This window comes from Brienomyrus brachyistius, chromosome 17 (genome assembly GCF_023856365.1).
Source record: "Brienomyrus brachyistius isolate T26 chromosome 17, BBRACH_0.4, whole genome shotgun sequence".
Lineage (NCBI taxonomy): Eukaryota > Metazoa > Chordata > Actinopteri > Osteoglossiformes > Mormyridae > Brienomyrus > Brienomyrus brachyistius.
In genome coordinates this window covers 3,207,583-3,231,787 of record NC_064549.1, presented here as the reverse complement: position 1 = coordinate 3,231,787, position 24,205 = coordinate 3,207,583, and the positions used below count along the sequence as shown (strand labels likewise).

Sequence of the window (24,205 nt, the reverse complement as noted above, 5' to 3'; positions counted from 1 at the left end):
GCCTGCCTCAGAGCAGTTTGATTCAGCAGAGAGCAAAATGGCGCAAATTATATTTACACGATTCATTAGGTTTTCAGGGTAACGTGCTGGTCAACACACCTCTCGACAGCAGTGCTTTTAGAACAAGTGAGTGTTTTATTTGTCAGGGAAATGTTAAACTGGTTCAATTCAAAAACCTTCACATCGACCTTTAAACTCCGCATAAAACTTCCAATAAAAAAAATCCTCTAATCCATGAAAGGAAGACAGACCTTAAAAAACTAAGCGAGATCAGTTCAGGATGAACATAAAGACATTTATGTTTTGTTTCTGACAGTCTTACCCGAAAACGCAATAAAATATTAGTTACCTCACAGGTAAATTAGTGCAGTGGTAAGTGTGAAACTGGACTCGTTACGCCACACTGGTAAAGATGAGCAGTGCAACCTAAAGCTTTCCGCCTACGAGGCTCTGCAGAGCCGCTAATGTGCTGACAGGCTGTTAGCGAGAGCTGCTAGTGCTTAGTAAATGGTTACCGATAGCGAGAACATTGCCAATATGAACGGGCGATGCGCAGAGCTGTCTGGGGAGCCGACAAGGGGCTTATTCAGCGTGGGGGCCTCTGGAGCGACCTTTGATGACTGACACACGTCAACGTTAAAAGCAGGGTGGCGTACAGGCTGGAGGGGGTCACCCCAATCAGATCTTTAATACAGGCTTATAGGATAATGTGGTTATTACATGGGGGGAGGCTTACATGCAGAGTGTGACACCCCTAAATAGTCCGGCCCTACAGAGGGAGTGGAAAAAAGTGTCCTGATAGCTGTGTCCCTCATCGCACTGCAGGTGCTCCACCATCAGCCGAATAAGGGACAGATCCAGAGGGCTCGGCCCCCTGTGACCTCCCCTTCTCCGACTCGAACCCTCTTCATATTCCCAGTCCCAGAGTCTCTGCTTATCTACAAAAGGCCTTCACTAACGTAAGATTAGATACTTCAGTACGTTACAGTTTGTGTATACAGATCATTTTTTAAAATCAAGTGTATAATGTAGAGGAAGGAGGGGCTGTTATCCCGTCTCTTCTTGGAGGTATTTGGAGGCAGCAGGTAGAATCAGTGGTGGGCGGAGCCGGCTGTGGGGGGGCGGAGCCATGGGCCTACCTGGGCTTTGGGCTACAGCTTCAACGTCATGGCGGCATTCGGCACATGAGGACAGGTGAGCCCACAGCACGTAGCTCCACCCCTCCATTTCCTGCCCACCTTGTCCGTCACACGCAAGTCTGCACTGGTGAGCCTGCGGGGGAGCCCGCCTTCTCTGGGGTGGGGGCCGCTGCGCGACTGGCCACCTCGCGCTGGAGTTCCTCCACCTTCCTCTGCAGCTCCGCCCGTTTGCCCAGCAGCTCCCGGTAATGCTGATGCAGTGGCTCCTGGACAGAGGAGCACAGCAGTAACCAGCCAATCACAGCCAAGACGTATACAATAAAATCCAGTTATAACGGACTTCAAGGGACCTGGCAAAACAGTCCGTTATATCCAGAGTTGCTGTATGTCCAGAACACAACTTCAGGACACCATTTACTCATGCCACACCCCAGCAGACACACTTGTGGTATAGATTATTATGTTGTACATGTAGTAATCCAACTTTACCTGACCAGATGCGTGACTATTAATAATCCCGACTACGTATCTGCGCTGGATATCACCGGCACGCCAGGCACCTTGTAGGCGGAGCCTGCATGTCTGTTATGGCCGAACAAAACTACAGCTAAAAGCAGCCCTGGGGACCAAATTGTCTGTCCGTTATAAGCTAAATTCCGTTATATGCGAGTCCGCTATATCCGCTGCTTTCTCTGCATGTTCTTAAAGGCGAACGTCCAGGACCAGCGGACCTTGTCAGTTATAGACGATATTCCGTTATAAGCTAAATTCCGTTATATGCGAGTCCGCTATATCCGCTGCTTTCTCTGCATGTTCTTAAAGGACGAACGTCCAGGACCAGTGGACCTCGTCTGTTATAGACGATATTCCGCTATAGGCGACTCCACTATAATGGGTTTTTACTGTAGTAAAAAATTAACTTCTGTCTGAGAGCAACACGGCATTGGCCAAGAGGCCGTCCCAAGTTCAAATCACACTTCTACTCGGTGTGTGAGGGTTCCTTCCCGCAGACCTGAGGCGCGCAGTCAGGCTAGCTGGTACTAAATAAGTGTCAGTGTCATGTGCCCTGCGATGGACTGGCATCCTATCCAGGGGGACTCCAGCCTTGCGTTCTGTGCCGTCTAGAGTTCCACAATCCCGATTAAGCAATTGGAAGATGGATAGAACAACAAATACTAAGAATTCATGACACGTCACACGGGATTGGGTACCTGAGGCCTCATGCGGGGGTTCCAGCGGATGTAGTACCCGACCCAGAGCTCTAGGTGGCGCATGCTGACTACGGGGTACAGTACATGGTTGGCGTAGTCCACATACAACGGGTTAGTGAACTCCTCATGCTGAGTGTTGATGTAGGACCACAAGGAGACCGTCCTCTTCGGCAGGTCCTGGCAAAATGGGGACACGGGGGGGGGGCTAAATGATGACATTTCCATAGTACAGCGATGATCAGCAGTGGGGGGTCAGGGGTGGGGGGGTCCCCTACCTCTTCCAGTCTCTGCTGTTCGCTGTTGCACAGGAAGGTCCCAAACAGGCAGCTATACAGGTGGTCCAAGATGGTGATCAGGAAGTACTCGTTGAACTCAAATGCTGCGGGGAACTACAGGGGGTGAGGGGGAACAAGACTGTGGTGAGATGGATTGGGGGGGGGATTGTCCTCCTAGGACAATCTTCCCAACCTCAAAACATTCAACGTGGAGAGGGTGAGAGGTCAACCGTCTCCAGGCAACTGAGGACACGAACGCCAGTACGAAGATGCAGGGCTGATTTCTCTCCCTGTGAACCGCATCGGGGGGAGGGCGTGGCCAACGCAGGCTCCACCCACCTGCCGCGTCATCTGCCACACGCAGTCGATGAACTGCAGGAAGACGGGCGAGCGGTCGGCGTCCGTGTGGTTCCTGTCCCCGTGTCCGATCCTCTGCAGGACAAACAGCGAAACAACTGTGGCAGCTTCCACAGGCTCAGCGTATAAAACCACACACTGCCAACGCAGTGAGACCCACACGGGCCGGCCGGGCCGCGTACCAGCTGGAACCTGTGTCCAAAGCTGAGCCACTCCTTCTCCACGAGCACCTGGAAGCCCCTGAGAGTGCGGTAGAAGCCGTCCAGCATCAGCATGGCCAGCGAGCTCAGCTGGGCCGTGCGGTCCCAGCCGTCGCTACAGTGCACCACCACCGACGTCTTCCCCGACTCCACCTTGTCGGCAATACGCAGCGCCCCCGCCAGGATCAGCTGGGGAAAACGTCACAGGGGGTATGAGAGAGATTAATATTTAATTCATTTATCTGACGCTGTTATCTAAAGTGACTTACAGTACAAAGGATACAATTTATATGTGCTCTGTAGGATTTGAACCCACAACCTTCCTGTCTTAGCATAATGGTCTACTTACTGGCCGCAAAAGGACCAGTCACATGTTTTGAAAGCAACACCACTTGTTTCTTTTTTACCAAAATATTTGACCCGTTTCCTCCAGCTCTTCATTCTCCTCTACTCACCTTGATGTGCTCCAGCCAATGAGTAGACTCAAGGTTGGAGAGCCAATGGGATTCTTCGATGTTGGGGTACACCACCTCCTTCAGCTTGCGCAGAGACTCACGCATCACATGGATGTTGTGGATGTCCAGGAAGACCAGCTCAGCGTTCTGGTAGGCGTCCTCGCTCTCGAAGCCGCCTCCCTTCATCTGCCAATCAGAGATAACGTACAGCACTGTCTTAGGCAGCAAAAAACAAAAAAGCCTTTAAATGATCTTCAGGTTGGTGTAAAACTACGCTGCTATACCTGTCAAAGTGTGTCAGCTTTCAGAACGTCTGCTAAAATCACCCCATTATTTCCAGCAACCCTACAAATAGAACCATGTGTTTTCTGACCACTAACACACCTCATATAGCAAATCAATCTCATTGACTTTTTTTTTTAAACTAATTAAGTTATTTAATTACGTGAGCTGGTAGTGACATGGAACGGCCGAGGTGCCCCTGAGGAGAGGTTTGGGAACTGAAGCGGTGTCCATCTAATCATTCAGCAAGATATCAGTAACTTTTTGCAGAACAGAAAAAAATCTTACTAGTTTTTATTGTGTTATTGTTAATTATTGTTGTTCTAATTCTTAATGTTCTAATACTGTATCGTGCTTTTGTTCCAAGTAAAATGTACAATTATTACCCAGATAAATAGCTTTAAAACTTTAAGACTTTTGCACAGTGCTGTACATGGGACAGATCACACTGCCGATATGCGGAGAGGCACCACAATATGATAACAACCTTTGGAAAAGGGGCTTCACACGCCGGGGGGGCAGAAAAATGGCAAGTCAGCTTGAAGTAGGCAGCAGCAGGACGGGGCGGCGGGAGAGCGGAGGACCTTGTTTGCGGCGGCGTTGACGGGGGGTCGCGCGTCGAAGATGAACAGCTTGTGCGACTGGGCGTTGGCGTCCATGATGGCCTGCAGGTGCTTCTCGTCCTCCTTGCTGCGCTTGCCGGTGACCCCCACCATGGGCTGGCTGCAGCGCGTCACCGTCGCCTGCGTCTCGGGGTGGATCCAGGACAGCACCTGTGTTTGCGGGCGAGTCGCCAGACTCAATCGAGCGCCGCATCTCCCGCGCCGCTCGAGACAGGCAGCACGTTTGCCGGTACAGGAGTCTGAGCTCATCCATCTCGTAATTGCTGACATTAAAACGAAGATTAGAGACAGTCACAGGGTGGTGCGTGACTCAGTGAGTTAGCGTGTGGTGTCTGTCAGCAGAAGGTTGTTGGTTTAGATCCAGTGGTCAGTAAAGTTATTTCACCATCAGGCCCTCTAGCAAGAGCAAGGCCCTTAATCCCAGCTGCTCCATAAACTTTCTAACCATGATTTCTCAAAATACATAAGCAAAAAAAAAAAAAAAAAAAAAAAAACTTACTATTTAAACTTATTTTCAGGTAGCTTGCAAACAGATGCCACAACCCTTGGGAATTGCAGTTCCGCACCCCTGATGTAGGGGGCGCTATGATAGAGGATGCATCACTCACTGGAAGGCGGCCCTTGGCTCTGAAGGCCGCCACTCTCTTCAGCTCCTCATCGGGGATGTTGGCAGGCACCACCAGGGTGGCAGGGTACGTCTCGCACACGTCGTAGTGCTCGTTCGCCTTCGTTATCCTCCAGCTCTCATTGGGCAAACCCTGTTAATGGAAACAGAGACGGCGTCACGTCAGGAACAAAGCAAGACAGACTTTAAAAACGTGAAGGTGAAGGAGGGCAGGGGAAGCAGGCCGCTACCTGTCTCCTGTACTCTGCCAGCGGGTCGTAGACTTTCCAGCCGTTCTCAGGGAAGGGCTGCCCGTATTCGAAGGCAAACATTCGCTGGAAATGAAGATCCGCAATAACAGATCACAGCTACCCTTGGTTACGCTTCCTATCATTAGTGAACAGGAGTGTAGTTAGAGATGAACTGATAGGGGGGCAGACTCTTTACTAGTGGGGGGGGGGGAGAGGCAATGGCAAACTTCCCCAAGAAAATGTTTTTTCAAAAGCTCATAAAAGTCAGTTTATGACTTTGTAGGAGTGGATTTTTCTTTCCAGTAATCTTGCCATGTGTGAGCATCATGTTTGCTGCATATCTGATATGACAAACGTAATACAGATATTACATTTTTAATGTACGCATTCATTTTGAATTTTCAATATACTGTGCTGCAACGCACTTAAAAAAAATAACTTCTGCTTGCTGTGGATCCCCTTGGACAAAGGCGTCTGCTGAATCATTACATTCACATTTTTACATGTAAAGTACAGGCAGGCGGGTAGTTATGGAGCTAAAGCCGCTTACCAAGGCGTTCGAGACGGGGAAGGCAAATTTGTTCACAACCTCAAAGATGGATTTCTTGAGGGAGCCCTCTTGGTGCCTATGTGCGAATCGGAGATTACGGATGTCCTGCGAGGAGAGAGCGAGGCACGAGATTCAATGCCAGTGACACAGGGACACAAACGAGGTTCGACAGCAAATATTCTCTTTATAAAGGTCAGTAAACCCAAACAGGATAAACCAGCAGTGTTAAGTTCTTGGTCTTGGTAACGGCCCCCCTGAAACACTTATTTACACTTCGGTGCCTGAATGACATCATCAGGAGGATGGTGTGCAGAAAGGTCCAAAAAGGGCGGCAGAGGCACTCGCCTTGCAGACCAAGCCGAAGGACACCTCCCCCTGCGCTGAGACGACGCCGATCTTCTCCACCCGGCTGATGACCCCCAGCGGAAGGTCCAGGACAAACGCCGGATCCTGAGCCACAACCACACGCCCGGATTACACAGGTTTTAAAAGTGCGATGGGCTCATGTCACTGGCATGCAGGCCACTGGTACCTTCAGGAAGAGATGCTCACCTTGTCCAGGCATTTGAAAAAAAGCCGGTAATTAGTCACGGTCAGAGATCCCCGAATGGCACCCAGAAAGGGACAGATGTACGTCACATCGCTGGCTGCCGCACCAAGAGAAAGGGGAACGGATGTCACAGTCACACAGCGATCTGCCCCCCCAATGCCGCAAGCCCAACATCAGCACCGCTGACGCTTGCAGACACCACCCAGAGAGCAGCTACACGCCAAAACCCCTCCCAAACATCGCTGTCACTTAGGCCCTGTTTACACCTGGCTTCTAACGTGCATCCTGGGTGATCCGATCACAAGAGGACAGGACTGAATACAGGTGTGAACGCACCCTAAATAGACTGAGGAGGCACTGAGATCCAATCGCTCAAACCACATTCAGAGGTGGTCTGGGACACATACAGCCACATTCTTATAGCAGTGTGATTTATGTCAGAACGCAAGTCAGTGTAACATGGACCACTGTGTAGTAAACTGCATTATGAATAACAACGCATCTTTTTTCTACAACACTAAAAAATAAGTTTGAATCTACTGGGACGTTGGTTTAATATCGGATTGTCACGATCAATTAGCACGGAAACATCAGCGTCATTAATATTCCGTGCAAATTTGGGAAAAATAAATTGGGCGAGAAGTGATTTATTAAAGGTGTTTTGGAATTTGCACAGATTGTATTTAATGAGAACTTTGATGACGTTTCCTTATTTATGTAAAAGCTGCTCCATGATTTATTAATATTGAAGCATGTCGGTAAAAATTAAATGAACGAAAAATTAAATTGTGTAGGAAAGAATGTGCGTTCAATAGCCTAGGTAATGTATATGTTAATAGAAACATATAATAACAGAGTAATTGTTTAGGTTGTTTTATATCGAGCTGTCCGGGGGCTTGAACTCCCGGTCCGAAATTCAATCCCACTCCAGTAAAACAATTTTCACTGGCTATGATTGAAAGATGAAATATTATAATACTGTAACCAATATTATATATTACAGACTGAAAACTTTTCCCTTGAATAGAAAAGTACAGTTGTGGCCCGAAGTTAAGTGCACTCGTCAGGGGCATAAATGTCACATTAATTTAGCTCTTTTTCCCGGGTGGAATGGTTTTTAAAAACACGTATAATTTGTATGTATAATTTTTACCTCCTGTGGATTTCAGAAAATCCAAAACATATTCCGATTTGTGCACCCAATTCTTGTTTTTTCATTCCACCCTGGATGAGTGTATGTGTCGTCGGACCACATCGGTATCTGCCAGTCCAGGTACATCTTAGCACCGAAAGACCTTTTTAAACACGTAGGTTTGTTCGGTGTTGACACGGTATAAAAATGCATGCCTACAACATAAAAAATTTTACTTTTTGTGAAATATAGTTTGAATTCTCATGACTAACGAAAGTCGCAACGTTATTACGAAATACAGTTTAAAGATACGTATACATACGTAGGAGATAAACAGTATGAAATAATACATTTTAAAACAGAATGACATTACTGAAATATTAATTTATAGATATTTTTATTTATTTCATTTTGGATTATTATGGCGTCCCATACAAACATTTTAGGCGCTTTGGTTACCCTGCAATCCGCCAGTAGCTTTTGATTCGTTCTCCTCCTTTTAATGTTTGGCAGATTCTGCATGCGGACGTGATTTACATGCTTATAAAAAAGTTCCGGGAGACGCGTGTCAACGGCCGTCAATGGACGTATTTAGCGCCGTACGTTTGTGATCGTATCACCCGGGACGTTATGGGTTTATGTTTCATTCCAGTCGTGAACAGCCGACATACAGGACAGGCCCTCACTGCTGGCTGCTCACCCGTGTCCTGCACCGACTCCTTCGGTAGTAACTGCAGTTCTCCTTCGGCAATTTTGCTCGATTCCCTGAGCACCTTTAAACAGACCAGCAGAGGAAACAAAATGAAAGGAATCTCTAAAGTGAAACTGTCACATAAGCACGGAATGGGGCTTTTTTGCCACCTTGCGGGTTCTATATCATCGCTCTTCTAAAATAAGTAAGTCAGAAGGCTTGGAATACTGACGGTTTCACACCAAGCGTTGTTTTCTTTGTAAAACAGCAATGTGGCAAAATCAGGAAAAATAACGAGCGGAATGTGACTGGCCAGTGTATATGTCATATGTATACGATTGGGATTATTCACCTGCCAGTCAATTAATTAAAATTTTCAAGACAAACGGCATCGCATAATTTTTAAATAAGCAGAAAGGCCTATATATAGGCTTACGTAAATATAAATGTACCAAATACCTAAATGTTTTACTAATATAAATACATGCATATATGTTTAGATGTTCTCATATATATTTCATATGATGGCATACAAGGTATTTAAATGTGCAGGATGGCACCTCCACAGCGCCCGGGGCTGTACCTCGGAGCCCAGGTCGGCGCGGGCGGACGCGGCGTCCGGGGACACGGGGGACCTCAGGTGCGCAGAGCGCTCGGACCGGGATGTATTGGTGCTGCCCAAAGTCAAAGGGACGATCTTACATACTCACGCTCGTAATAAACACAGACGACAGCGCATAAAGTCGCATTCCGTATTGTACAGATGCAAAGGCAACCGCTGCTGTCCGCGCACGTTAAAAGAAACTAAAGCATCGCATCAAAAAACGTGGCTTTCTGACAGATGCGACTTAACACGTTGATGCTCAGATGACATTGCATTTATTTCAGCGCCGATCGTACGGTTCAGGCAATGGACTGAACTCCCCAAAATAATCTACGTGCACTTCATGTAATAGAGTTTAGCTATAAGCCCAACTAGAAAAAACTGTGTCCACCTTGTTACTGACCCAGATACAGCAAACTGGGTCCTAAGCAGGCAGATAAACACGCCTGGCCCGGAGCGCACCTGGTCAGGGAATCCACGCTTGGCTGCCGGGACGAGCAGCGCTTGGAGCCCAGACTGTCGGCGCTGCCGCTCTTCTCCATCCTCTCGCCGGGTAAATGTGCTGCAGCGCAGCGATGCGGGACCGGGGCTCACAGGATCACACCTGACACATTTCGGCCTCCGGGCTCACAAGCGTAAGGAAGTCTTACAGGAGGCATCCATCTTTTTTTCCCCCCACTTCCAGGGGTGGGGTTTGTTTTCATCATATGATCCAGCCCATGGAAAGTCCGGAGGAATGGGGCCCCGGGAAGGCACTGTGAAGCCGGCTTGACGTGGCTGTCAATCACCCGCTTCTCGATCCCTCATTGGATAAAAAAAAGAAAAGCAGTGATTGACAAGACACGTGGTCCCTCCCGCCTGTGTGGAGGACGCTTCTCGTGCTGTTGTGTAGTAGAATGAATCCAGTGATTGAATACAAGCCGTTAGGAAGCCGCCGAACAAGCTCTTGTTTAGATAATTAACTTCATATTTATTAAGCTGATGATTGAACAGCGTTAAATGTGCAAATCACGCTGACTCGTACGCAGCAGATAACTACTTACCATAATTTTTAATTGTATTGAAATAATGTGCATGCATTATTAATTTAATCTGCTTTGTTCTACAAATAATCAAACGCGGTAAATTTCAAAGGCATATAAAACGTACTTTGTTAAGAGTTGTATATGCTGCGATTTCATTTCAGTCTTGCAAAATTTCACTTAATGATAATGTAGGCTGCCTGTGTGGGATTTTAAACAACTATACTTGCTACTGGTTGAATAAGTTATACTTATGCTTTTTCAGCAGTTAAACGATAGACTACAGGAAAAATCTCCTTATCTTACAGGAAAGTAATTCTTCATTAGAAAAAATAATGTTTAATAACTTAGCTGATAAACATTATATTATATATATTGGGGCATTTGCAGATTATTGATGATGTAGCAAAATTGTGTTGTTTTCCACCGCTAAATGCGTAACATTCAGCATAGTGAAATGTGAAACATGAGAATTCACTTTACGATGTTTATTTAGATAAAAATTCATCCGTTTCGTCTTGTCCATTTCACAGACATCATACCTTCTGCATTTAAAAGCCTGTCTGAGACACGCCCTTTACAGAATCTACAGGTTTGTGCATTGAAAGGAGTCAAAAGCCTCACTGGGCCATAAAGGTTCTGCTCATACAGCCTACAGCTGTGCAGTATAGGAAGAAAGTCCGCTGAACTTTATGTAGAGGACAATCTCCCTTATCCTATACCTTTTGTCGGTTCTTGGCATTTATTTTTACTTCCTCATAATTCTGAAATCATCAAAATATATTCGTCTTATTCAGATATTAGTCGGTTATTAATTATTTGGGCATAAGTTACATCTGTGGAAAAGGAGGCTAAATGCGCAACGGGAGGATTTTAAAACACAGGTATTGCAACCACGTCGGCGTAAATAAGCAAAAATAGCCTTCCTGTCTGATAGTTTTATTATAAGCATGTATAACTGAGAAACATTTCATTACTATTTACATGTATGTATATTTGCCACTTAGAACAATTAGACACTCGGTACAGGTTCAAAATCTCCATGTACAAACCCTTTGAGATTGGCACAACAACATCCTGTTTTAAGGGCGGAAAATAATTTGAAGCTAACATGTATAGATAGATATAAACTTACAAATACCAGAATATATATATTTCATAAATGAAAATACTCGAAAATGAATAACTTAAAAACAAATCATATTTACATCGGAGTACACAACACACCCACGAAAGCAGCAACATCGTATTGCACGAGGGAAAACGCGTGATTACACATAACGAGGCCAAATGAATTAGAAAAACCGAGTTTGGACTAAAATCAAAGCTCAACCCACAAGTATGAAAGTACAGGAGCATATTCTTAGAGATCTACCTGAATCTGATTCAAACAATTTAAGTTCTATGTACATTTTCAATAATCCCGTTATTCTGGTACTGACCACGATAGAAAACGGAGTCTATATTAACAGCTGTAATGTCGTGACTACATGTCTTGACAATGTCAGCAGGGTTGACAGTACAGTAGTGACACATGTTCTCAGTTAAGCATGGGAGTAGCTATGAGAAGATTTGATACCTAAAGGGATTTATAAGGTGCCAAAGGGCCTACAGCCTCGAAATCCCACTCTTACCACACGCATCATTATGAAATTAGCGCGACCAGTTTACCTGAATGGAAAACATCAGTAGTATTTCTTAATCTGGAAGTGTTTCGCGCTAAGTTTCATTGTTTTTTTTTTTTTAATCATATAGCATTTGTTAAGGTTTCAATTCACTGGGATGTTTTTTATAACACTGCATGGAGGCTTATACATGCAGTACCTACCCGCGCCAACAGAAAGTGTACATTGGTACATTGTAAAAGTATATTTCGTACATAGTAAGACGTCTTACTAAAGGCAACTGAGATATAAGGCAAATCAATATAATACACAATTTGTCAGGCTTCGGTACTGACTAGTGATGCCTCAAAGAGCGTCATAGCCCTTATCCTCATAAATATATCTACACATCCGCATGCCTCGTAAAGCTGACGTACGTTTTTTCTGCATGTGGGTCGGTGTCGCCCCACGTCGCATGTGATGGGGATGTCATCGCTGCGACGCCTTAGTATCACTGTGCAATATGTGCTGGTATCAACGTTAAAGGAGGTTTTTAAAGGGCTTTCGTCGCACTGAGTGGTTTTAGCAAACCAAAAAAGAGAGAAATGGTAACACGTATGCCAAACAAGTACAAAATGCACAAACTCGGTGTACTGTAAGAGCAAGAACAATAATGTGATTCCCTTCCCCACTTGCCTACTTTTTGTGTTGGTTAGGAGGTAAGAAAAATGTACTCATTCAGCAACGAAAACAAACAAATTCACGTTTTCAGTACTAAAGGTTTACGTGAAAGATGGCACAGGAGTTAAATTCTCTTAAATGTAAATTCTCTTGAATGTATAATAATGTATGAAAAATACAAAAAAGTGATGTTCTCTAAAACAATCCGACCGTTAAAGATCCATACTAAAATGTAACACGATCACTATGTCGTAGTAATGCCGTAATAACTGATAATCAGGGGAAACCCCAAGTTCTAAGTCTATCTTTGTTTATCTATGTTTTCAAGCTGCTCTATACTGTGCACATCTCTAGATGTTCAGCTCGAAATATTTCATTTTAATGTACGTGTACAAATTCACAAGAGTAAACGGACCCTGAAATGTCTGGTTTTCATATTCTGTACAATAAAAAGACACGGGACCTCCGGCCGCCACATCTTGCCGTTTAAAAGCGGAATAAACACACACTTCAGATTTACAGAACTGGAATTACCATCCTGAGACATCACCATAATGAAGAACGACACAAGATATAATGTCAGTAAAAGCCACCACTGATTTACACTATTAACATCTTGAGAACTTAAGATTCGCCCTGCGGTGGCAGACAGCTGTCCTGTGGCAGTATCTCTATTGGCAGTGGTACGGGACGTGCCCGGTTCCGCACCGCCTGTCACTCCGCGTCCACGCAGCCGTTCATTCCGTGCGCGTCCTCGCTCGACGCCTCCTGCGCCCGCAGCAGCTCGTATTCCTCGTCTAAGAAGTCTAATGAGTTGTTGCTCGGCAACCCGCGGATGGTGAACTTGTGGGAGACCTTGGTCCACTGCTCACGATTGGCGGACACTCTGTCGTACAGCTCCGATGCTCGCGGGAATATATCCTGAAGCAGTCTATTTGGGCACAGGATGGGCAGAGAGAAGCGGGGGGTTAGTAACACATAGGTATGGGAATGCCAGTCATGTATATTGACTACTGCAGAGACTCCTACTTGTAGATGGGCATTGCAATGTGCTCCATGAAGCTGATCTGAAGTTCTGGAATGTAGGCCTTCTCCCTATCCATCATCTCACTGGGCCGGTTTCCCATAGCCTTTTCCTGCAGTCAGAAGCACACACACACACAGACACACACACACACACACACACACACGCACATAAGGGTCAACTACTGCAAGTGGAAACTCATTCTCAAAATGACCACAGACTGGGCTGGATTTGCAGCATTAAATGTCTCTGGGCAGCAGTAGGATTGGTGCTTATTAATGGCTCACAAAATTCAGAAATGCACCCAAGCCAGGGAAAATGTTACACAGGCTTTTCAGCCAGTGCCATATTGAAAGAAAGATGTAACATTAAATTAAATATGAAATATATTACATAATTGGATATTAAATCACGTCAACTTGTTAAAAGGCAGTCGTGAATGGATTTGGTGGGGGGGGGACGCTTATGGGGACATGGTTAATGTGGTCCAGACCGCACGTCCACACACACACACACAGACACACACACAGACACACACACACACACACACACACGTGTAAGACATTAACACACATCTACACCCACAGACAAAAATGGGGCAGAAATCCTCCATCTTCACGTGACTCAAGCAGAAATGATTTTAAAAGTCTGCCCTTGACCTTATGGGTGTTGATTTACACAAATGAGTTTTCCAGTGCATCTAATAAACACAGAACAATAATTACTATGCTGTTCATGCATAATTCAAAATGAAAACAAATGGAAAATTGGACGAACCAAGTCTCCCTGGGAGAAGAATTCCTTGTAGATGAGTTCCTGTAGACAGAGGAGAAGCCGTGTGAGTAAGGCTGGTTTAAATGTCTTCTTGCGTTGAGATCTCCTTCGTCAAATATTGCATTTTAACCGGCTGATAAAAAACAGAGACTTGGTGATAAGGGGCCTGGCGATGAGGCCAACACCGCAGCTCTGAAGGTAACCATAGCAAGACCTCATGAAGAAAGACAATGACTGAACAAATCAAAGGGAAAACTGCCGCACCGAATCCGCTGGCCCCTTCCTTTTGAAATTTGGAAGCCATCCTACACAGTAGTCAGTAAGGCGCATTAGCCTCGGGGTATGATTATGCCGATAAGCTATTTGCCGCAGTGCTGTGTGAGGAGTAGCTCACCGCTATCTTCCTGGTGGTCTTCCAGTCTTTGGTCTGGTCTGAGAGGTCGCAGGAGGTCATGAGCAAACAGAGGAGGAGGCTGCGGTGGTTGTGGTTCTTGGGGCTGTAACCCGCTGGAAAAGGCAGTGGGACACAAACATATGAACAACAGACACGGACACGTCGCTATGGACACTGCGCTATGGACACAGTGCTATGGAAACGACGCTATGGAAACGGTGCTATGGAAACAGCGCTATGGACACGGCGCTATGGAAACGGCGCTATGGACACGGCGCTATGGAAACGGTGCTATGGAAACGGCGCTATGGAAACGGCGCTATGGACACGGCGCTATGGACACGGTGCTATGGACACAGTGCTATGGACACGGAGCTATGGACACGGTGCTATGGAAACGGCGCTATGGACACGACGCTATGAACACGGCGCTATGGAAACGGCGCTATGGACACGGCGCTATGGACACGGCACTATGGAAACGGCGTGGACACGGCTATTACCATCCGCCATCTTCTGCAGGTCCTTGAAGATTCTAAGGTGATGAGCCAAGTCCGTGGCCAGAATAATGTCCCTCATGAGGTCCAGCATTCTCTGGTAGTCCTGGCAACGAGCAAAACAAAAAAAACATGAAGTACAAACATCATTGTTTAGTACAATGTGCATTCTTGGAGGTTAAAGCAACACTGTTCACTCCTGTATTGAATTCGAGCCACAATGATTGTTTACTTATTTGTCCTGGGAGTTTCATCACTGAATAAAGAGTGCCGTGCCTCACGCTGACCTTTCTGGAGAACTTGTCAAAGATGTTGCAGCCGTGGGTGTTCAGAATGGCAATTGCCTGCGCAAAGTGGTGTCTCTGTAAACACAAAGCAGGGAATGGATTAAAGGCGCGAGGCTACTGCTGTCCACCAGGTGGCGACAGAGTTACACCAGAAAAATTGTGCAGGACATTATATCAAGATAAGTCTCCCTCTATCTCCTAGTAGCATCTTTAACAGTTCATTCCACAACAAATGCTTCGCATATCTTAATCTTTCTCCTGTGGGTGATTTATCATCTGGCAGCGAGTTAGATTTGAAAATGGGGCTAGTGTGGAATATACTACCATCTAAGATTGACTGACACACTATACGGCCAGATAACGGCACACAAACACTCACCTCCATCACAGAACCTTCTGAGCTGTACAGCGCTGCCAACACCGATTCCTGGGCAAAGGGATGAATGAGAGAAAATCACTTGACAATCGCACCGTTGGACTGTGAGTCTGGCCACATACTTTGATTTTTAACCAAAGTTCGAGCAACAACTGTGGATGGTATTAAATTAGCAGCTCTTTGTAGTGGCAGCTCAGTGTGGGATTAAGTAACAGTGTTAAATATGTTAATTATGCTGAGGCTGTCAAAGCACGGACATCCTGCACCAGGGATCACCATCCCTCTTTAACAGGGACCACCATCCCTCTTTAACAGGGACCACCATCCCTCTTCAGCAGGGACCACCATCCCTCTTTATCAGGGACCACCATCCCTCTTTATCAGGGACCACCATCCCTCTTCAGCAGAGACCACCATCCCCCTTTAACAGAGACCACCATCCCTCTTCAGCAGGGACCACCATCCCTCTTTATCAGGGACCACCATCCCTCTTCAGCAGAGACCACCATCCCTCTTTATCAGGGACCACCATCCCTCTTCAGCAGGGACCACCATCCCTCTTCAGCAGGGACCACCATCCCTCTTTATCAGGGACCACCATCCCTCTTCAGCAGAGACCACCATCCCTCTTTAGCAGGGACCACCATCCCCCTTCAGCAGGGAATATCATACCCCCGCCATTCCCCAGCCTCCACGCACCAACAAAGACAGAAGCAGTGGCTGTATAGTCGCCATGCGAGAATGAGAATGTCTCCATTTGATGGCCCTGACTTTTAGAACCATCTACCATCTATGACTACTGGCTGTGGTTGCTGAGCCTCTCTAACTGAGAAGCCCGTTAATATTCATAAACCCTGAGGCAGAGCAGAGCTGCGGTTAGAAGCAGCGGCCGCTTGGCGCAGTCACAGGCCCGGGGGGGGGGGGGGGGGGGGGGGCAGCATCTTAGAGGAGCCTGGAAGTTCTTTGGTGAGACAGGTCACATATGTTTCCAGTGGAAATCGTGATAAAAGACAAGCCCCAGAAGGGGGTTAGGGAAGGCTGCCTCCCCCTGCCCTTGGAGGATGCACAACCCCCGGCACTCTGTAAAGCTATATCTGCTGCCAATACTTTAAATAAAGCGTTTATTTTTAAAGACCGCTGCCCCGGATGATGGATGGCTGGGCAGGAGCTCGAGGCGACAGCACAGGCATGCGGACGTGGACGTAGACGTAGACGTAACTGGACTTGGATTTAGCGCAGGAATGAGATACAGGGCTAAGAGGACCAAAGCTGAGATGGAAGCTGCTTTGGTCGAGAGGCTCTAGACCCCCAACGACCCAGAATAAGACAAGCGGTTTCAGAAGAGGACTGAGTGGAAGTGTTCAGCTGAATACATAGCTTACATATGATGTTAATTAGGCCAACAGGAACCACGGTGACACCATCGGGTCGGCAGAGGTCCTTACCGAGGCCACCTGGAAAGAGTTGTTAGTCCCTCGATGGTCCAGGTCGTGGCACATGCAGGACACGAAGAGGGCAAAGATCTCAATGTCCCTGCAGGGGGCGATAGTGAAGCCACAGGCTCGTGAGAATCGTCATCGTCCATCCTCACCAGCAGCTAAATTCGCTACATATAACGGTGACGCTGTCTGACATTCTATCGTCTCGTCACACGGTTTTGAATTTCCGGCAGCTAAGTGGAGCGTGGGTGGGGGGGCCCGGTGCCTGTTTGCCGGCGGAGAGTGTGGGAGAAAGAAAGGAGATGAGAGAAAAGGAAAGGGTTTCCTGTGGCCATGCTGTCAGAGACTTCCGCTCTGAATTGAAGCGCTGCGGAGCCTCCCCCGCGTCAGAGATGAAGTCCACAGCGGGTTAACTCCAAAAACGCCCCAAAATGAGCCAGGGAAGCTTGTTATCACACAGTTCCAGCGCTCCGTCTAAAACAGGGCCTTCCTCGTGTTGCTGTGCTTTCGTAGGACATTACGCAGGATGTCTCAGGCAGTGGGCATTCGCAGTGGCAGCTACGCGGTGTCATCGTCTCCGGTCCCATGCCCCCCCCCCCAAACAGGCAGAGGGCATGGTCACAGATCAGCAGCCCAAAGCAAACCAACCAATAAATCACAATTCATTGTGCATCCAAATAATGGTCTGTAGGGGGCAGTATAGTGCATAAACTAGGACTGTTGGATTAGGAAATATGCTTGAATAGAGCCCCAGTGTTTTACTTTAGGTGGCTTGGGAGAAGTGGAGTAGCACTGGATGTCCACATCTTACTCGAGGTAGTTGGCCAGCTCCAGGTTCTTGTAAAGGAGGTAACAGAAGTGGGAGACGGAGAAGGCATGCATCCAGTTGTGGTACGGAGGATCCCGATAGCCCTTCTTCACCATCAGGCAGAACCTGCAGGTGCAGAAATGCATCATTACTAGAAATCTCACAGCCATTAGCAGCTACATGGGTACTGAAATCACTACCCAGAGTACCAGGTCACATCCCAAATGCATCATCAATGACATCATAAACTAACACCAATTATGTAAGTATTCATATTTCAATGCAGTATGACAGTGCAGTGCAGTGTTGCACCATTGCTGATACCACTAGCAGTCACGCTGCTATTATTGTTAGCCGCTAATTCAACTGTTAATGTGTGAGGCGACCTTCACTTAAACTAAGGGCACAAACTACTTTTCCAATCCATTCAGATTTATAAACATGCTTGGATCTGCAGCATGAAGATGGGCAGTGGAATCTGGCGTGCTGAGTGTGGCAACAGAGACCATTCCGATCATTCATTGGAAGCATCTTGAGCTCACCTGGCCAGAGTGTGCAGGTCAATCTTGTAGGTGTTGAGAAAACCCATGTCTTCAAACATGCTTAGGATGCTCTGAAGGAGAGGAAGGGGATCAGATACCAAACACAGAACACTTGCCAAAAAGTTCAGGATAGAAAGAGTCTGCTGAACAGAGCAACTAACAGCTACAGTGGCATGGCTGGGGTCAAAGAATGGGATGGAGAGGCACAAAGAAAGAGGAACTGACTGTGGGTGTGCTGTCATCCGGCAGCGACCGGGGGGTGTAGGTGAACTCGGCGAAACTGGGGTCTATCTCATCCACAGGTTCGATCCCATTGGAAAGTAGTTTGATCACTTCCTCATCTGACACCTGGTGGGGGTGGGGTCACGAGTGGGTCACCATCATGCTGCAGTGTCAGCCTCAGGGGGAGAACCATGAGGACGTCACCCTACCTTCATGTGGTACATCATCATCTCGTTGGACAGGCGACTCCTGTACTGAGCCTCGTGAACCTTCTTGTACAGGAGAGACTACAGGATAGAAGGCAAACATCAATGATGATCTCAAGAAGGTAACAGAAGGAAGATCAGCTTTACGCAAGACCTGTTGTTATTGTGAAAACTGTAAAAATAATTTAATAGTGAAAGAGTACTTGAGCACTGGGACACATGATCTGATGTTTACTGGTGGCGTGTCTATGTGTGCTAACTTATTGCCCTTAAAGGGCTCAGTGAAACTACAGAGCAGATGTTAGTTCCTAACAGAGCCTGACAGTAAATTTCACATATATTTGTCTTATTTACAACACAGAGGATACCCAAGGGCGACTGGGTTCGTTTGATGTTCAACTGTGCTTACATGAGCAATACTGATCCCACAATATATGGAGAATGCAGTGGCCAAGTCCTCGTCAAACCTGTTGAACCACGGTCCATTGGTCTTATTGACAAGTTCAGCCACTCCGATGACCTCTAAGAAGGGGGGGGAAACAGGGAGGATGCGGCAGAGGGTGACAGATCAGTGAACATGCTTTTAAGCAAGATGAAAGCTCTGCTTTCCTGACCCTGATTTTTGGGGTCCAGGTGAATTACACACTAAGTCCTGTACTTTCGTATTGTCAACACATCAACATCCATCACACTCAAGTGGACGATATCCACCCGAGCCTCGCCCGCTGTCTTCCAAACAATCACCGCTGGCATGAGCTAAGCAACATAAGTAAGCAAGTGACCTCGAGACGCCATGACACAGGAGGCGGAGCCAAAGCAGGGCCCAGGCACTTTATTTACGCCCAGAATCTGCTTTTCTACAGCATGGTGTAAGAAGCACTTCAGGGGGGGGGGGGGGGGGGGGGGGGGGGCTCCCTATCTGAGCAAGGACATGGAATGTAAACATGGGAGAAAGAGTGAGGAAGAAAAGAGAAAAGAGGACAGTAGGATTCAGGACTGGTGCCAGGAATCTGGATGGGTTTACTGGGGAGAGGTGAGTTGAGAAAGAAGTCCACACCCCCCATGTCCAATCCCATGAACGACATAAAAGCCTTATGAATAATTAATGAAGGCCTGCAGGCAAAAGTTGTAGCGGACTGCAGGTACGTTTGTGAAGCGTGACCCTGTTTATTCAGGACTCCATGAGCATTTAAAATGTGCTAATCCTCTCACTGGATTAGAGGTACGTACAGAACACAGTACATCAGGAACAGATTAGAAGCAGCAAATCTAATTAATATGGAAACATGCGTCAACACAGAAAATATCACGTTAAACTATCTTAGTCAGCCAGCAGTACAAAGATTTTGAAGCAGACGTGTGCAGCCAGCCGAGGCCTTGGCGCCGGGAGCCGAGCCAGGCAGGGTGGCGTCTGCAGTATCTGCAGGCCGCCGCAGGCCTGCTGATGCTGAGTGATGACGGCCTGCAAACGATTCCCCAGTGATGGATCAGCTGCTGTTTTTTGCGTCTTTCACGTCCGTTATTGGAGCGAGACTTTGTTTATATCTGGCCCAATAATCTATGAATGAGAGCCTGTGGTCGGCTCTGGGAATGATGGATTTAGGTTCCTTTTAGGTTCCTTTGCTGCCCCCCCCATACACACACACAACTATCCCTTTGAACTCATTTCATCCCAACAAGCAGAAAGCAACAAGGACGATCTGTCACGGACTGACGACGCTCTCTGGCACGGACGGGCGCTTATCGAACGTGTGCACTTGTTGTGGAGAAGGGATTAATTCCGTAACCAGGAAGGACTGCTCATGAAGCTGGGGGGGGGGGGGGGGGGGGGCTCATCCATTATTGCACTGGCAAGCCCAGCTCTCCCCCTGAATGAGGGCCTGGATGCCAGGCATAAATGGATTTGGGGGAGGCAAGGAGTGGACCCACCCTAGACTGAAACTTCATGGCCCCCCACCAGTTGTATTTGCAATTTCTGTGGCAAGTTAACTGTAAGAAATTGATATATTAAATGAGCATTTGATAATAACCACTGTCTGAATTATAAACAATGTGGAGTTATAGAGTTTAGGTAACTTAAATATTCCCTTATTTTCTAGATGCCTTATATGCATATTTAGCCCCAAAATGACCTCTGGTCCCACCCTGGCCACTCCACTGGGGTCCGGGGGTTCAAATCCTGCATTAAGGTTCTTAATGTGTAGCTGTACAATGAGATATGTGATTTTCCCTGAATTCCCATTTAAATTTCAATATGAATTCTGTACATTTTCCATACCGTTCCATGGAACTAATTAGGTGCTCTGGTGAAGCACATGCGTGCCGCTCGATAAGCGCTGTAATGTGACTTATTATTGATCTTCCTCTGATTACGCACTCCCCCCCCCGCCCCCCCCCCCCCCGGCTCCCATGGTTACAGGCCTCACCATTATTCTCGTCCTTGATGGGAAAGCAGAGGATGTTGCGCGTGCGGAATCCGGTGCTGTCGTCCACGCCGCGGTAGAACAGCGGGTGCGAGTAAGCGTCCTTGATGTTCAGGATCTTCCCGGTGGTGGCCACATGACCAGCGATGCCCTGGTCAGCGGGGATGCGGAACTCCTTCTGTGGGACAGGCAAGACCAGGAACGTACAAAAGAGATATTCCCATGAGGCCCTGTCCTCTTGTGTGTAAACACAACCGACTATCTATCCAATAGTGTGACTGAAACAGGCATCATATTAATTAAGGCTTTTCACGGCACAGGGAGCCGGCAGGGAGCCGGCAGGGAGCTGGCAGGTCTGCCGTACCTCGTCGTCATTCACCACCCCGCCATCGAACACCTTGGCCACCAGCTCGTGACTCACTCTGTCCAGCAGGAACACCGAGCAGCTAGACGTGTGAGAGACAGGCAGAGCGCTCACATCGCCATCTTGTCTCCTCCCGTCGCCCCGTTCCCCAGCCCCCGTCCCCCGAAACGCTGATCACATGACGCGAGGCGGAGCTACAGAATGCACTCACATCTCCGCATTGCTCAGGTTCCTGGCTTCCACTATGATTTCCTGCAGTAGCACGGAAACGTCGTCTGGGTGGGGGGACAGCATAAATTCTAACTGAATACACAATTCTTTACTTATTGTCAAACTCGTAAAAACACAAACTATCCTGGCCCGCATTTGGGGATAAAGGATGTAAGTACGTACCCAGGTGGGTGAAGAGGTTTTTGGCAACCTGCAGCAGAGCCTGTCAAACAGAAAGAAACAGGTGAGGTGTGGCCCTTCGTTGGACCTTTGGAAGGTGAGGTGTGACCCATTGTTGGACCTTTGTAGGGTAAGGTGTGAGGTTAAATATTTGGAGGCCAAAAATGGACACTCTCCTGCTGAGGGTGTCATGCCTGTCTCCACATGACAGGCCGCACTGCCAGTGACACCTGCTGGGGGTTACTGTGACAGCACAGCCTGCATGTGCTGTGGTAACGATGGCCCTGACAGGGCAGAGGACTGGGAGCAATGGGAAACTTCACTAATGGGCACAGCCTCTCTGAAGCGTAGGCAGGCGAGCCCTCAGTGCCCCTCCTTGGGGAGGCAAATCTTGACGTGGAGCCTCCAAGGATTCCTTCCCCCCCCAACCCTCTTGTCATGTCTCCAATCTGGGTGATGGAGCAAAATTAATTTCGCTAAAGGTGGCTGCAAAAAACAGGCGAAGCAGAAGGCCACTGGCGCATGTCATCCCAGTCCTGCCCTATAGAGGTCACCCTCTCCCATCTTGTTCCTGTTGCTGCCCAGCAGGTCTGACATTAGCCACTGCTGTAAGCCGGCTATCTGCTTGGTAGATACATCCGCTGTTCCGTGGCACCTGCTCTTCTGCGCCCCCTGGGGGTCCGAGTGCGCCATGCCGAGTATAAGCAGGAACCTGGGCTTCCTCACCTGACACTCGAACTTCAGCTTCTGCTCCTTCTGGAAAGCCAGGGTGCTGGTCAGTACGGTGGACGTGTAGCAGAAGCAGTGCTGGATCTTCTCTTCATCCTCTTCCGTGTACCTGAGTGCGAGAGAGCGAGAGACAGAGGGAGACGATCTGTTATATGTCATGGAGCAGGAAAGATGCAGTTCCTGACACTCCCTCACTGGGACGTGGAAACGCGAATGCCTACTCTTGCACTTGGCCCCAAACTTCTGGGGGTGCACATGGTGGGAATGAGTGTCAATGCTCCACTGCATGGGGGGGGGGGGAGCTGAACTGAAGCAGGAGAAAGCCATGCCCACCCCCACAGACCTGCACTGTCAACGCCCCAAATGCAATAGCCCAGTTGCTGTGATTCTGTCACCCTTACAGTGACCCATGAGTAACTGTCTGCACCTTCAAATCTTTCATATACAGACTTTTAGATCCTGAGCCTCTACCATAATTATACCTCTTGAAGCCACACCCCCCCCCCCCCCCCCAAACGGTTTCTATTTGAGACGCACAAGCGAAATGTGGCAGTCAGGCCCTGTCTGGCCATTAAACGTCTCCCCAGGACATGCAGAAACTCATCAACGCAAGCAGGCCCCCTGCTGCATTGTAGGAAAGCTGAAATATCACATTCAGCTGTACGTTGGGGAAGGGAGGTCGTGTCCCCCCCCCCCCCCCCCCCAACACGCTGTCACTGAGCACGAGTGAGAAAGACATCAGCACCTACATCGGGACGATAATCAGCTTTACCCACAATGCCCTACAGCTAGCAGTTTTGCCACATTATCAATCGTTTCCAATCTACTAGCTGTATGTCAGCGGTTGGGCTTCCAGCCTGAACTGGCTGCTGTTTACTCGGCTCATTTTTTAATTGCCTAAATGTACTAATTATTTGAATACTAAGTTCCATCACCTGCTGTTTTATGTGTAAATAAGTCATTAATTAAAATGCATTGTCTGGAACAGAACCGTGGCCCTTGAGAACTAGAGTTAGTACATTTTTAGCCTTTTTAGCCCTTCAGCAGCTGAATTAAGCCATTATGTCTATTTACGGCCGTACACATGCATGGCCTGTTAATTACTACGCCCCCTGGTGTACAGGCCCTGCACTGCCCTCTGAGGCTGGGTGAATCACTTCACCACACAAGTTCCTGTTTTATTACATTTGTTCTCCATCAAAGTGTCAAAGCGAACAAACAAAAGCAACTGAAAAACAAGTCATAGGCTGCAGCCTCAGGGCTACAGTCCCGGGGTGGAGAAAACGACGACACGAAGCTCCAAGAGAAAGATAAACGTCTGGAGAGCATCTTTTCCGCCTGACTGGCCCGTTCCTGTCAGTCCCTGATGTTCAGGCTGCGCCGGTCTGCATCCCAGCACAACACCGGTCACGTTTCTGGGCTCCGTTGGCAGAAGCCGTGCCATGATTTCATCCCTTCGCACGTCATTTTTATCCAGGAGTGGAACGCGCCGCAGAAAG

The 24,205-nt window shown here is 47.7% G+C and overlaps 2 protein-coding genes across 4 annotated transcripts in view; both read right to left on the bottom strand.

Annotated features, from left to right (window-relative positions):
- Positions 1–112: 112 nt before the first annotated feature.
- Positions 113–9,623, bottom strand: mtmr2 (myotubularin related protein 2). Its single transcript, XM_048982126.1, has 15 exons — positions 9,387–9,623; positions 8,904–8,994; positions 8,330–8,402; positions 6,500–6,594; positions 6,293–6,397; positions 5,948–6,052; positions 5,398–5,481; positions 5,151–5,300; positions 4,504–4,692; positions 3,638–3,823; positions 3,165–3,371; positions 2,965–3,057; positions 2,626–2,739; positions 2,351–2,527; positions 113–1,405 (listed from the first exon to the last, which is right to left on the bottom strand). The coding sequence occupies exons 1-15, from the start codon at positions 9,464–9,466 to the stop codon at positions 1,247–1,249; spliced, it is 1,908 nt and encodes a 635-aa protein (XP_048838083.1). The 5' UTR covers positions 9,467–9,623; the 3' UTR covers positions 113–1,246.
- A 1,246-nt stretch (positions 9,624–10,869) lies between these two features.
- Positions 10,870–24,205, bottom strand: part of LOC125712246 (cGMP-dependent 3',5'-cyclic phosphodiesterase) — a 120,878-nt gene continuing 107,542 nt past the window's right edge. For all 3 annotated transcript variants that reach the window (XM_048982106.1, XM_048982108.1, XM_048982107.1), the window contains exons 14-31: positions 22,704–22,815; positions 21,981–22,020; positions 21,799–21,862; positions 21,588–21,669; positions 21,227–21,401; positions 19,210–19,322; positions 18,804–18,881; positions 18,598–18,720; positions 18,373–18,443; positions 17,834–17,956; positions 17,029–17,116; positions 15,587–15,634; positions 15,208–15,282; positions 14,927–15,026; positions 14,424–14,536; positions 14,033–14,071; positions 13,261–13,367; positions 10,870–13,162 (exon numbers count right to left, since the gene is read on the bottom strand). In XM_048982106.1, the coding sequence (XP_048838063.1) occupies positions 12,946–13,162; positions 13,261–13,367; positions 14,033–14,071; positions 14,424–14,536; positions 14,927–15,026; positions 15,208–15,282; positions 15,587–15,634; positions 17,029–17,116; positions 17,834–17,956; positions 18,373–18,443; positions 18,598–18,720; positions 18,804–18,881; positions 19,210–19,322; positions 21,227–21,401; positions 21,588–21,669; positions 21,799–21,862; positions 21,981–22,020; positions 22,704–22,815 (1,768 nt within the window). In that variant the 3' untranslated portion in view covers positions 10,870–12,945. The remainder of the gene's footprint in view (positions 13,163–13,260; positions 13,368–14,032; positions 14,072–14,423; positions 14,537–14,926; positions 15,027–15,207; positions 15,283–15,586; positions 15,635–17,028; positions 17,117–17,833; positions 17,957–18,372; positions 18,444–18,597; positions 18,721–18,803; positions 18,882–19,209; positions 19,323–21,226; positions 21,402–21,587; positions 21,670–21,798; positions 21,863–21,980; positions 22,021–22,703; positions 22,816–24,205) is intronic.